The following is a 13477-nucleotide window of genomic DNA, read 5'->3' on the forward strand; positions in this document are numbered from 1 at the left end:
TAGAAGAAATAGATATTTCCAGAAACTTCCAATCTTCCAAAACTGAATCAAAAGAAACAGAAAATCTGAACACATACCAATTATTAACAATGAAATTGAATTGGTAATCAAAAAACTCCCAAAACACAAAGACCAGGACCAGATGAATTCACAGATGAATTCGACCACATACTTACAGAAGAGTTAACACCTATTCTCCTCACACTATTCCAAAAAATAGAAGGATAGTTTCCAAATACATTCTAAAAATCCAGCATCATCCTGACACCAACACCAAACACACTACTAAAGAAACCAAGAAACAACTGCAGACCGATATCACCAATGAACACAGATGCAAAGTATTAGTAAACTGCATTCAAATACATTAAAAGGATCACTTACCACCATCAACTGGGATTTGTTCTGGGGATGCAAAGATGGTTCAACATCTGCAAAGCAATCAACATGATACACCACACTAACAAAACGAAGGGTAAAAACCACATGATCATCTCAACAGATGCGGAAACAACATTTGACAAAATTCAACATTTGTTCATGATAAAAACCTTCAACAAAGTGGGTTTAGAGGGAACATACCTCAAAATAATAAAGACCACACATAACAAACCCAAAGCTAACATCATACTCAAAGGTGAAAAACAGAGCTTTTCCTCTAAGATCAGGAAAAAGACAGGGATGTCCATGCCCAGTGCTTTTATTCACCATTGTACTGGACGTCCCAGCCATAGCAGCCAGACAAGAAAAAGACATAAAAGGAATCCAAACTGGTAAGGAAGAAGTTACAACATCACTATTTGCAGAAAACATGTGATACTATACATAGAAAACCTTGAAAGACTCCACCAAAAAACTATTAGAAGTAATAGATGAATTCAGTAAAGTTGCAGGATACAAAATTAACACTCAGAAATCAGTTGTGTTCCTATAAACTAGTAACAACTTAGCAGAAAGAGAAATGAAGAAAACAATTCCATTTATAATTATACCAAAAAGAGTAAAACACCAGGAGTAGATTTAATCAAGGAGGTGAAAGACCTTTACTCTGCAAACTATGAAAACACTGTTGAAAAAAATTGAAGATGACACAAACAATTGGAAAGATACTCCATGTTCATGGAATGAAGGCTTAACATTGTTACAATGTCCATACTGCCCAAAGCCATCAACAGATTCAATGCAATCCCTATCAAATGCCAATAGCATTTTTCAGAGAACTAGAATAATTCCAAAGTTTGTATGGAATCACAAAAGACCCCAAAGAGCTGAGCAATCTTGAGTAAGAACAAAGCTGGAGGTATCATAATCCCAGATTTCAAGCTAAACCACAATAGCTGTAGTAATAAAAACAATATGGTACTGGCACCAAAATAGACACATAGATCAAAAGAACAAAATAGAAAGCCTAGAAATAAACCCATGCTAATATGGCCAATTAATCTACACAGGACATAAGAATACATAATGGCAAAACGATAGACTCTTCAATAAATAGGGCTGGGAAAACTGCACAGCTACATGAAAAATAATGAAATGGGACCACTTTCTCACACTATACACAAAAACAAACTTAAAATGGATTAAAGACCTAAATGTGAGACCTAAACCTACAAAACTCCTAAAAGAAAATAGGCAGCAATTTCTCTGCAGCCACAGCAACATTTTTCTAGATATGTCTCCTAAAGCAAGGGAAACAAAAGCGAGAATAAACTATTGGGACTTAACACACAAAAAAAGCTTTTGCACAGTGCAGGAAACCATCAACAAAAGGAAAAGAAAACCTGCTGAATGGGAGAAGATATATATAATGATTTATCTCATAAGGGTTCAATATCTAAAATATATAGAACACTTATACAACTCAACACTATTAAACCAAATAACCCAATTAAAAAATGGGCAGAATACAAAAATGTTTTTTCAGAGGAGACATACAGACGGCCAACAGACCATGAAAAGATGCTCTACATCACTAATAATCAGAAAACTGCAAATCAAAACCACAATGAGGTATCACCTTACACTGGTCAGAATGGTTAATATCAAAGAGACAAGAAATAATAAGTGCCAGTGAGGATGTGGAGAAAAAAGAACTCTTGGGCCCTGCTAGTTTATGTGCAAATTGGTGCAGCCACTGTGGAAAACACTATGGAGGTTTCTCAAATATTTAAAAATAGAAATACCACAGGATCCAGTAATTCCACTACTGAGTATTTACTCAAAGAAAACAAACACCACTAATTCTAAAAGATATATGCACCCTTAGGTTTATTGCAGCATTATTTACCAAGATATGGAAGCAACGTAAGTGTCTAATGCTGGAGGAACGGATAAAGAAGATGGGATACAAACACACATGTGCACACACAGTGGAATATTACTCAGCAATAAAAAAGAATGAGAGCTTGCCATTTAGGACAGCACATATGGACCTAGACGGCTTTATGCTAAATGAAATAAGCCAGACAGAAAAAGGCAAATAACCACATTATTTCAATGGACCTAGAGGGCTTTATGCTAAGTGACATCAGCCTGACAGAAAAAGGCAAATACCACGTGATTTCATTTGTATGTGGAATTTAAGAAAACAAACAATAAAAGCAGAAACAGGCCCACAAATACAGAGACCTAGTGGTTGGCAGAAGGGAGGGGGATGGGGGAAAGGAAAAGTGGATGAATGGGAGTGGGAGATACAGGCTTCTAGTTATGGAATGAATAAGGGGGATGAAGTTACAGCATAGGGAATACAAGAAAAAATATCGTAATAGCATTGTATGGTGACAGAAGGTAGCTACACTTGTGGTGAACACAGTATAATGTGTACAGCTGTCAAATTACTATGCTGTACACCTGAAACTAATCTAACACTGTTGCCAACTATACTTCAAAAATGTTTTTTACGTATTTTATAATTTTTTCCTTCAAAAACAGATTTGTTTCAAGAGTAGTTCAAATAAGAATGCATTCTAATATATGTGTATATTGGTTTAAGTACATATACTATGCTGATTAAATGACACAAACCAAGTCTGTCCTTCCCAAAATTTACATGTTGAAATCCTAATCCCCACTTTGATGGTACTTGGTGGTGGGGCCTTTGGAAGGTGATTAGGTCATGAGGGCAGAACCTCTGCCCTCTAGGATGAATGGAATTAATGTCCTTATGAAATAGACCTGAAAGAGCTCCTTTGGTCCTTACATGTTATAACACAATGAGAAGACTGCCCAGGAAATAGGCCCTCACCAGATACAGAATCTGCTGGCACGTTGATCTTGGACTTTCTAGCCTCCAGAATTGTGCCAAATAAATTGCTATTGTTTATAAGCCACTCAGTCTATGGTATTCTGTTACAGCAGCTTGAACTAAGGCAGTGCTTAACACAATGCCTGGCACATGGGGACCCTCAAATACTAGTTTTCATTTTGCTTTCCTTTATTTTTTTAAGTTTATTTATTTTTGAGAGAGAGAGAGAGAGCAGGGGAGGGTCAGGGAAAAAAAGAGAGAGAGAATCCCAAGCAGGCTCCAGACCATCAACATGGAGCCTGATTAGGGGCTTGAACCCATGAACCATGAGATCATGATCTGAAGAGAAACTAAGAGTCAGACACTTAACCAACTGAGCCACCGAGGTGCCCCCATTTTGCTTTCCTTTAGACTAAACTATACCATAAGCTCACTTCAATTTCTACAGTATTTAACATCCTATCAAAATATCTAATATCCAGCATTATCAACACATTCAGTGGACAATATCAGTTTTTCATAACAGCAAAGAAGTCTGGGATGTAATGTCAGTTTATTCTATCATTTACTATGGATGTGAACATCTCAGCTAACAGCTTTACCTTCACCTGCAACATGTACTTCTGTAATACTAGTCTCTACCATGGAATGACAATATTAGGAATTAAGATGTGAAAATAGTATTATAAGACTTTCTCATGCATTTGGTGAAATAGCCTTATATGACTGGAATGAAAGTACCATTATACCCTTTGTGATGCCCAGATCCTAGATTAACCTGAGCATGTAATAAATATTAAATTCTGAAAACCCTCAATATCTGTGATTTAAGATTTTAAATATTTGTGGTTCTAGTACCAACTGTTCTCCCCAAACTAATGATCTTTTTATTGCTGAGGTGCATGAGTTCTAAAGTTGCTAACAAATGTAAAGCTTAGGAGGGTGGGTAAATGGCATTTGTGTACAAAGCTGACTCTACAATAATGCCGCTAATAATAAACTTATTTTATTAAGAAAGTGAACCAAATTTTTAAATTAAAAAATTCAGGAAAAATGGAGAACAAAAATGCAAATATTCATAAAAAATCATGTAATAAACAGTTTGTATATGTCCTTTTTGGCAAAATTATAAAATCTGAAGGGTTTCTGCTTTTTTAATTTTTCTTTTGGTTCAGTCTTCCCTGTAAAGGGAGAGAACCTTCATTTCTGTTGAGTTCATACCCACTCCCAATCAAAACAAGAAAAAATATGCTGTCAGTCTTTTACTTATTGATTAAATATACCTAAAAGTGAATGCTGATCACATTACTTATATTTTAGAATGTATATTTTAGAATGTATATTCTAGTTCTGATTTTAAAAGTAAACAGATAAAGTGAACCAGGCAAGGTTTAAAGTGCTTTATGTATATTAACACATTTAATCCTTTAAACAACTCTGTATTTAAATCCTTTAAATAACTCTGTAACCAGTGTTATCCTCATTTTACAGGAAACTGATGCACAGAGTTTAAATAACTTGCCAAGGACCACACAGTTAGTAAACAGGAGAAATGGGATAAGACACCCAGCAGTCAGAGACAAATGCTGTACTAATTCTCAATATTGCTATTAGCATGTCTATGGAGACTGGGAATAGGAAAGGAGACCCAAAATCACTCTTGACAATGCATTAGGATACCTTGAAGGTAAAGATGACTTAGACCCCTTGAGTTGCCTGGAATAAGAGTGTTAAAGAGAGAATTATTTATCTTCCCAAGAGGTAACTCCTCCACACCTCTGGGGAAAGCAAACTAGGAAGACTAAATTACCTGAATTTACTGAAACCTCTTTGTTAACATTTATCAAATTAGATTTCAGAAACATCTGTTGAGTTTATTTAAGTGTAGAAATAAAAACAGTAATTGCTCTCTATAAGGATCCCATAATCTAGAAGAAACAATTTTTCTTCCTTTTTTTGGAACTAAATGTAATGAGATAAACACTATGATACAGATGAGCACAGGATGTTGAAGGAACATAAGGAAGTCCCATATAATAATGACTGAAGGAGGAGTATCAGGAAAGACATCCTGGGAATTTTCTTTTTTTTTTTTTTTAATTTTTTTAATGTTTTTTTAAATTTATTTTTGAGACAGAGAGAGACAGAGCATGAGCGGGGAAGGGGCAGAGAGAGAGGGAGACACAGAATTTGAAGCAGGCTACAGGCTCTGAGCTGTCAGCACAGAGCCTGACCCAGGGCTCGAACTCACAGACTGTGAGATCATGACCTGAGCTGAAGTCGGATGCTTAACCAACTGAGCCACCCAGGCGCCCCCATCCAGGAGTTTTCAACAGAGCTGATGCCTTGAGGATGAGTATTCTATGAAAGGTGGGAAAAAGAGTGGGCAAGCCTAGCAGAAGGAACAGAATGTGCAAAGAAAGTTTTAAAGGCAAAAGAAACCATTGCAACATCTACAGACCTGGAGCACAGGAGAGCATTTCATGGAATATGAAGGTTGGAGAATTAAGGGGTAGGCCTGGACCAAATAAAAAAGGGTCAATACAAGAAGGCTGGATTTTTATCCAGAGACAATGGGGAACCACTAAAGAATTTTACAGGAGCGCCTGCGTGGCTCAGTCTGTTGAGTCTAACATCTTGTGGTTTGTGGGTTTGAGCCCCGCATCGGGCTCTGTGCTGACAGCTAAGAGCCTGGAGCCTGTTTCAGATTCTGTGTCTCCCTATCTCTTTGCTCCTCCCCTACTCACACTCTGTCTCTGTCTCAAAAATAAATAAACATTAAAAAAATTAATAATTTTACAAAAAGAGTAACATGAATTGTGTTTTGGAGCACTATGGCAATGGAACACAGTGGGTAAGACTTTTAGCCCTGGAGGTCAGCTCTAGTTTTGCCACTTACTAGCTGGGTAAATTTGAATGTGTTACTTAATCACGTGTTACTTAACCTCTCTAAGCATCAGTTCCTCAACTATGAATGATGATAACATCTAACTCAAAGGGTTATTGAGAGGATTAAGTAAGATGATCAATTTAAACCAGTTAACAAACTGCTTGGTAAGTACTCAATAGATAGTAGTTATTTATCACCAGTGGTGATGTGGAAAATGGATTTAGAGGGACAAAACAGGAGGCCAGGAAACCAGTGAGAGCTGCTATGATAATAATCAAAGAGAGAAAATCTGAACTAAAGGAGTGGTTGTGGAAAGGTCAAAGAGATGGTGGATTCAAAACACAATAAGGACACAGATATTCTAGGACTTTGGGACAGTGCTGGGTGGGAGTGGAAGATGGGTTACTGAATAAATGATGTTCACCAAGATAGGGAATGCGGGAGAAAGAGCATACTGGACATCTCACAGATAGATACCTTTCAATCAACATGTTAAAAACAAAATTCATTTATCTCCCTCTCATAAATCCACTCCTTTTATATTATCTTTACTGTTTTTCTCTTCTACCTCTCAGGCTACTCCTTCACATTCTGCTTTTCAGGGTCCTTTTTTCCCTTTTGTCTCCTAAATATTAGCATTCCCCAAGTTGCTTTCCTCAGTGCTTTTCTCTTCTCTCTTTTTACTCTCTCGGGTGAGCTATCTATTCCCAAGGCATCAATTAGTATTCACTTGTTTACTGATAACTTCCAGATCTCTATTTCTGGCTCAGACCACTTCCCTCAGTTCCAAACCATGTATATCCACTGTGTACACTGAAACATCCCGGGGGCATACTCACTTTCCTGATAATCTGCGTGGCCCTTATATGTACCAATTAAAAAAACAAAACAACAAAATCCCCCCAAAATCTTTCTTTTAGACTTTCATTGGCTCTTCCCTTCCATTTTGTGAGTACATAAGTTATGTTTCTTCTCCAATCATAACCCAAACCCTCCATATATTCACTCAACATTTTTTTAGTAAAGTCTACTTTTGTACTTTCATGACATTTCTGTGCTATTATCCCAGCCTAAAACACATTCTAACCTCTCCAATGTCACTGCTAACTCAGGTTAAAAACATTTTATCTGGAATGAATGCCTTAACTTCCTTCTTCATCTCTAAATTTGTCTTCATTCTTTTTTTTTCTGTAAGACTCTTTATTTCAAATCCTGATGTTATTCCCCTTCTCTCACCTGCAGAGACCTGACTTATGAGAAGGAAGTCTTGTCTGTCTCATCCCAGCTTCCCACATTGAGTGCCTAGCACATGATACATATTTAAAAACATGTACTGAATGCTTTATTAATGAATTGCCCTCTCTTCTGCTGTCTTTCAGCTTCTTCTCTCTCCCTTTACATTGGGTTCTTCTTTAAGTATACAAATATGCTTGGGCCTTTTTTCAAGGGAAATAAAAAGACACTTTCTCTTGACTTTCTCTCTCTCTAAGCTATTGGCTATGTCTTTCTGTTTACCACCTTCCTTAAGTCACATCTTTATCACTTAATTTTTACTACTTTAACATGTGGTTTTCTCTCAAAAGTGCCTTCTTAAAACCACTGCTGATTTTTTGGACCTTTTTCTAATCACCCATCTACTTTGCTGCTCTTTCTACATAACTTCCACAAGGGAATATTCACTGTTTCTTAGAACTCTTCTCCAGGAGGCATTCCTTGATTTCCTTAAAAAGGGTAGGTTATATGTTCCCTTATTTCCTGTAGATGATCACAGTACTTATGTTATTCGTAACTGACTACTACTTGTCAGTATCCTGGTCTGAAGATTTCCTGAAGACAGTGTTATGCCTTCTTAATATTCCCACTGTCTGGCACTATGACTGCTCTATAAATATTTGCTGAATACATGAATGGATGTTGTGATCAGATCCACCCCCAAGAGTTCTAAGAACACTGGATAATGGGAATGTTGGTTAAAAGTAACAATCTAAGAAAAAAAGGCAGTAAAGTATTATGAGGAGCTATAGACAATCAGAAAGCATAAAGATATGAGTTACTTCATGTATTCACTGATTCATTTATTTGGTATTTACTACAGGGAAAGCAAAGAAGGGAGAAACAGAAAGATAACCAAGATATTGTACCTATTTTCATGGATCTTTTTTCTTTATGTTTATTTTGAGAGAGAAAGAGAGAGTGAGAGAGCACGAGCAGGGGAGGGACAGAGAGAGAAGGAGACACAGAATCTGAAGCAGGCTCCAGGCTTTGAGCTATCAGCACAGAGCCTGACGTAGGGCTCAAACCCACAAGCTGTGAGATCATGACCTGAGCCTAAGTTGGATGCTTAACCAACTGAGCCACCCAGGTGCCCCTCTTTTTTTTTTTTTTTCTTAAAGTTTGTTTATTTATTTTTTGAGAGAGAGCCAGCAGCATAAGCAGGGGAGGGGCAGAGAGAGAGAGAGAGAGAGAGGGAAAGAGAGAAGCCCAAGCAGGACTTGGGGCTCGATCCCAGGAACCTAATCCCATCAATAATTGTGAGATGACTTGAGCCAAAATCAAGACTCTTAACCAACTGAGCCACCTAGGCGTCTCTCCTCGGGGATCTTTCTTATAATCAAGGGTTGAGGGCTGGGGGAAGGAAAGAACTGGTAAAAAATAGGAGTAAGACACTTTGCCACTAAATAGCAATTCTGAATCTAATATTAAAATATCAGGACCACATTTGTGTGAAAGACCACAAATTTGTGTGAAAGACCATTTGTGTGAAAGACCACAAATCAGCTTCCTCGGGTCCATTCACCTTTTCAATCTACGTCTAACAACAGCAATTCTCAAACCTTAGTGGGCCTAAGGAACACCAGGGGATCTTGTTAAAGATACAGAAAAATTTCCCTGAAATCCTGATTCTGTGGAGCCAAAAACTTACACTTTTTTTATTAAAATTTTTAAATGTTCATTTATTTTTGAGAGAGAGACAGAGTGTGAGCAGGGGAGGTGCAGAGAGAGAAGGAGACACAGAATCCGAAGCAGGCTCCAGGCTCCGAGCTGTCAGCACAGAGCCCGATGCAGGGCTCGAACTCATGGACCATTGAGATCATGACCTGAGCTGAAGTTGGATGCTCAACTGACTGAGCCACCCAGGCGCCCCCTAAAACTCACATTTTTAATAAGCATCCCAGGGGATATGATACTTTTGGTCTAAAGAATATAATACTGTAAAGTCCTTAGTCATTTATGTTGTCATAATTTTGCCACATCTGAGTTCCATCTATCATGTTATTTTCTTAATAATTTCTTCAAACTGAAACTCTGGTGTATGTATCTTAGCCTTATCCTAAATGAGAAGTTCTATATCTTGTATTTTTTATAATACCCATGAAATAAATACGTAACTATTTAAAAGTCTGTCTGTATACATGAGTGGATGGGAAACAGTTTAAGAAGCACTGCTCACAGTTTATGTTCTGCAAAGACCACATCCTGCATGTAGTCTTAGGATATAAATTACAACAAAAAGTTTCAGGGCAGTGAAGTTCAGCAGAACTGGGCTTCAAAAGAGCTCACGTAGAAATTCTGGTACCTTTTATAAATTAATCCAAAAATGTTTTTAAAATGAATGTTATAGTCACTACAAAGTGACTTATTGTAAAAATCCCTCCTCATATTGACTTTTTATTTTAAAAAGTGCTTTGTCTTTTATTCTGGTACTTAACTCGCAGCATATTCCTGAGCTGACACCTGAGCCAACTCCCAACAGCTAAGGCACCAAACTTAAAACCAGTAGCTGGAACAAAATAAAGATGGATCTGTGTTCTTGACCCACAATAAAATACTCATCCATTTTATTTAAAATTACATTTGATTAAGACTGATAATTGAGTTCAAAGGTATAAACTTGAGAGCCCTCTTTCTTTTCCTTCAACCCCAAAGTCATTTATAATAAAAGGCAAAATAATATGGTAAAAATATCAGAGGAATAATTGTATCTCAGAAAGGTCTATTCCTTAAAGTGTTTGGCCACTCAAAACCACAAACAGAAAAGAAAGCTGAAATAGAAAACCTTCACTCAATGAAAGATTGTGCTTATTAGGCCTTAAAAACAATATTCTGCTTTAAATTACATTTTTGCTTAAATGGCTAAGAAAATCAATCTCTACCTAAATATTCGAGTGATGTATTTTGGATACCACATTGGCACTGTGTCACAATCCAGTTCTAGATGTTTAATCTCTAGTCGCATGGAACAAAAACATAGATGAATGACTGTGGTTCTTGATCTCTACATCACTTAAGTCAACTGCAAAATTTACCTTACTACTTTATAAAGCACTGATTTATAAAGCACTTTAACCTGTTTGGATGAAAGGACTATTACAATAGCCTCCTAACTAGCTTCCCTGCTTCAGCCCTTGTTCTCTACAGTCTATTCTCCACAGAGCAGCCAGAGAAACCTGTTGAAAACAAAAGTCAGATCACTCTTATCACCCTTTCTGCTCAGCTCATACTATTCACCCTTTGCTCACTCTCTGCCAGTTACCATAACTTCTTTGCTGTTGCTTGAATACATGAGGCAAATTCCAGACCCAGGGCCTTTGCACTTGCTGTTCTTTTTGCTGAGACTGCTCTTGCCACACATATCCATATGGCTGTGGTTTATCACTTCCTTTGGGTCCTGGTTCAAACATCACCTTCCACATGAGTCCTCTTACACATAATTGATACCTCTCCATCCTCATATGGATTTTCTAACCACTTTACCTGCTTTGTTTTTCTACAGAGCACTTACTATGTGGTATTCTATATCTCTATCTTTTGTTTATCATCTGTTTACCCCACAAGTGTGTGAGCCCCGGCTGGGTGAAGACTCTTTTTGCTTTGTTCACTGTTGCACCCCAGTGCCAAGAACAGAGCGTAGCACACAGTACGTGTTCAATAAATATTTGCTTAATGAACAAACAGGGCTATTTCAACTTTGGGACTTTCAGCCTTAACCCTATTTTGAGCTGGAAATCAGAGCTGCAGGATATCCCCCAAATTTCCCTCCGGCATTTGGCATCTGTGAACTTACACGCATTATCTTTTGTCTGGTACAGCGTTCCCTCCGATTTCTCTCAGATAGTAAGGCAGCACAAAATTTCCTAACTAGGGTGCAAGGAAGAAGCAAACCAATCACGTATAAAATTGATTTTAGGTGATTCGATTCTTACCCATAAGCCAATAAAGAAAATGCCTTTTGCATTTATATAGTGTCTCCTCTTAAACCCAAGAAAAATAAGCTGTATATTTGTTGCCTGTGAGGGTGGGAAGGGGGGCTGGGAGAGACGCGAAGGCCCGGTACACCTTCCTCAAAGCGTCAACTCTTGAGCAGTCTAACTTACTTTTTGGGGGGTGGGCATCGTCCGTGGTCTCTGCCAGGGGGTGGTTTCTTTCTCACCCTTCGAGGTGCCTATTGTGCTGTCTTGCGAATGAGCTGAGGTAGGAGAGCGGGGTACGGAGGGATGCTGAGTGCGGCTTCAACTGCCGCCTAACACAAAGTCGAGGAGGCGAGGGCTCCGCGCGGGTGTCTAGGGGCGAGCGGGCGCGGGGGCTGAGCGCCCGGAACCGCAGCCTCGGCCCCGGGGCGCAGGCGGGACGCGGGCGGCGCGGAGTTAGGCCCGGACAGAGCCCCGTGGCCTCCCAGCGGCCCGGCACGCGGCCCCCGCGCACCGCACTCACCCCGGTCCCCCCAATCCCGCGCCCTTCCTGGTTACCTCGAACTCTCTTCAGCGAAATGGGATCCTTCTCCTGTTCTGCTGACATTACAGACCGCAAAGCATGACTCCCCCCCAGGCCGCGGGAATTCGGTCTCTTTGATGCTGCGGCGGCGGCTCCTCCTCCTCCTCGCGGGGCCGCTGCGGCTGAGAGGCGAGCCTCCGAGCCGAGGCGCGGCCGAGGGCGGCGGGGACGCTGGCCGACTTTGCAAAGTTTGGGAGGAAGACGAGGCCTCCGGGCGGCCGGGCGGCGTGCGGGGGCTGGCGGGGCTCAGCGGCGGCGGCCGGGAGCGCGGCCTGGGGGCGGCCCCCCGCCCGGGGCCGGCATGTGCGGAGGACGAGTGCGCCGCCGCCGCCTCCTCCCACTCCTTCTTCTTCGCCGCCGCCGCCGCCTCGGGAGCCGCTGACAGAGGAGGCAGGAGGCGGGCGGCCGGGCCCTGGCGGCTCACTCACAGCGCCCTCTGAGGAGGAGGTCTGCGCTCTCGCCGCTCCCGAGTCGCAGACACAAAAGCCCCCAGCCTGGAGACGCCTGCAAAACCCGCTCTGGGGCGGGCGAGGGACGTGGCGCGGCCCCGCGGCTTCCCCGCCCTGAGCTCCCCAGCCCCGCGCGGGGACGGACTTCGGGGGGCGGGGGCCGCTGCCTGGTCCCGCGGCGCCTGCCGCCACCGCCGTCTCGCGCTCCGCCTCGGCCCAGCCCCCACGGCCCGCGCGCGCCTCTCGCTCCGCGCCGGGACTCGCGAGCCCGCGGTCCTCGCAGCCGGGGCGGGCAGTCGCGCGCCGAGGGGCCGCCCCGCCCAGCCCCGCGCCTGGCCTCCCCTGTCGCCCGCCAGGCCCGAGGACGCCCGGCTCTGCGGCCGGCGCGCCCCGGCCGGGCTTCTGCGAGGAAATGGCATTTCCGAACTTCGTCGGAGGCCACAGCGGGCATCTTGGCCTCGCAGCCAGGGATCTGAAAGAGGAACGTACGATCCGAGAAAACTTTATAAGCGGGAGCTGGAGACTTCTCGGCCGGCTTGTGGAGACCCACATTCCCCGACTCCGTGTCCGTGGTCTGGACACCTGTTTGTTGAATGCCCCAACTTCAAGTTTTAATGACTTGACTCTTCAGGAAAGAGCGTTGAGGAATTTCATACAGCCAAGGAGGGTGGGTAGGAGCGGAGAGAAGGCTGGACCTGATTTAGACGTTACATTTTAGGAGAAGGAGTCCTAGTGTGATTGTACTTTGGATTTGGTCACTGATTCCACATCCATCGGTTGGGCTGTGTGACCTGAGGCAACCTAGGCGACCTCTCTGAGTCTCAGACGTATGATCTTTAAAAGGTGGTGGGGCTGCATCTCTAACGTCTCATCTAGTTGTTATGTTCTTTGACTTTTACAAAACTGTTGTCCCTGTTCGTTGTTAGGTTTTACAGTTATCCTACTAAGGAGAATCTGTAGGCGCAGGCTTTGATCTTCAGTCAGTGAGACACTGGGTTTATTTTGATGTCATAATCACTGAAAAGCACTCATTAATCATGAGAGCTAACCGCAAACAAAAGGAGTCTCATCCTTTTGAGACAAGACCCCTAAAAGTCACTCAACTGCACAAAGAATTTC

The 13477-nt window shown here is 41.6% G+C and overlaps 1 protein-coding gene across 1 annotated transcript in view; it reads right to left on the minus strand.

Moving 5' to 3' along the window:
* PYGO1 (pygopus family PHD finger 1) overlaps positions 1-12029 on the minus strand; it is a 29056-nt gene extending 17027 nt beyond the window's left edge. Inside the window, exon 1 of the mRNA XM_049613669.1 lies at positions 11885-12029. Within this exon, the coding sequence (XP_049469626.1) occupies positions 11885-11933 (49 nt within the window). The 5' untranslated portion in view covers positions 11934-12029. The remainder of the gene's footprint in view (positions 1-11884) is intronic.
* Positions 12030-13477: the final 1448 nt, after the last annotated feature.

Source organism: Panthera uncia (genome assembly GCF_023721935.1).
Source record: "Panthera uncia isolate 11264 chromosome B3 unlocalized genomic scaffold, Puncia_PCG_1.0 HiC_scaffold_1, whole genome shotgun sequence".
Lineage (NCBI taxonomy): Eukaryota > Metazoa > Chordata > Mammalia > Carnivora > Felidae > Panthera > Panthera uncia.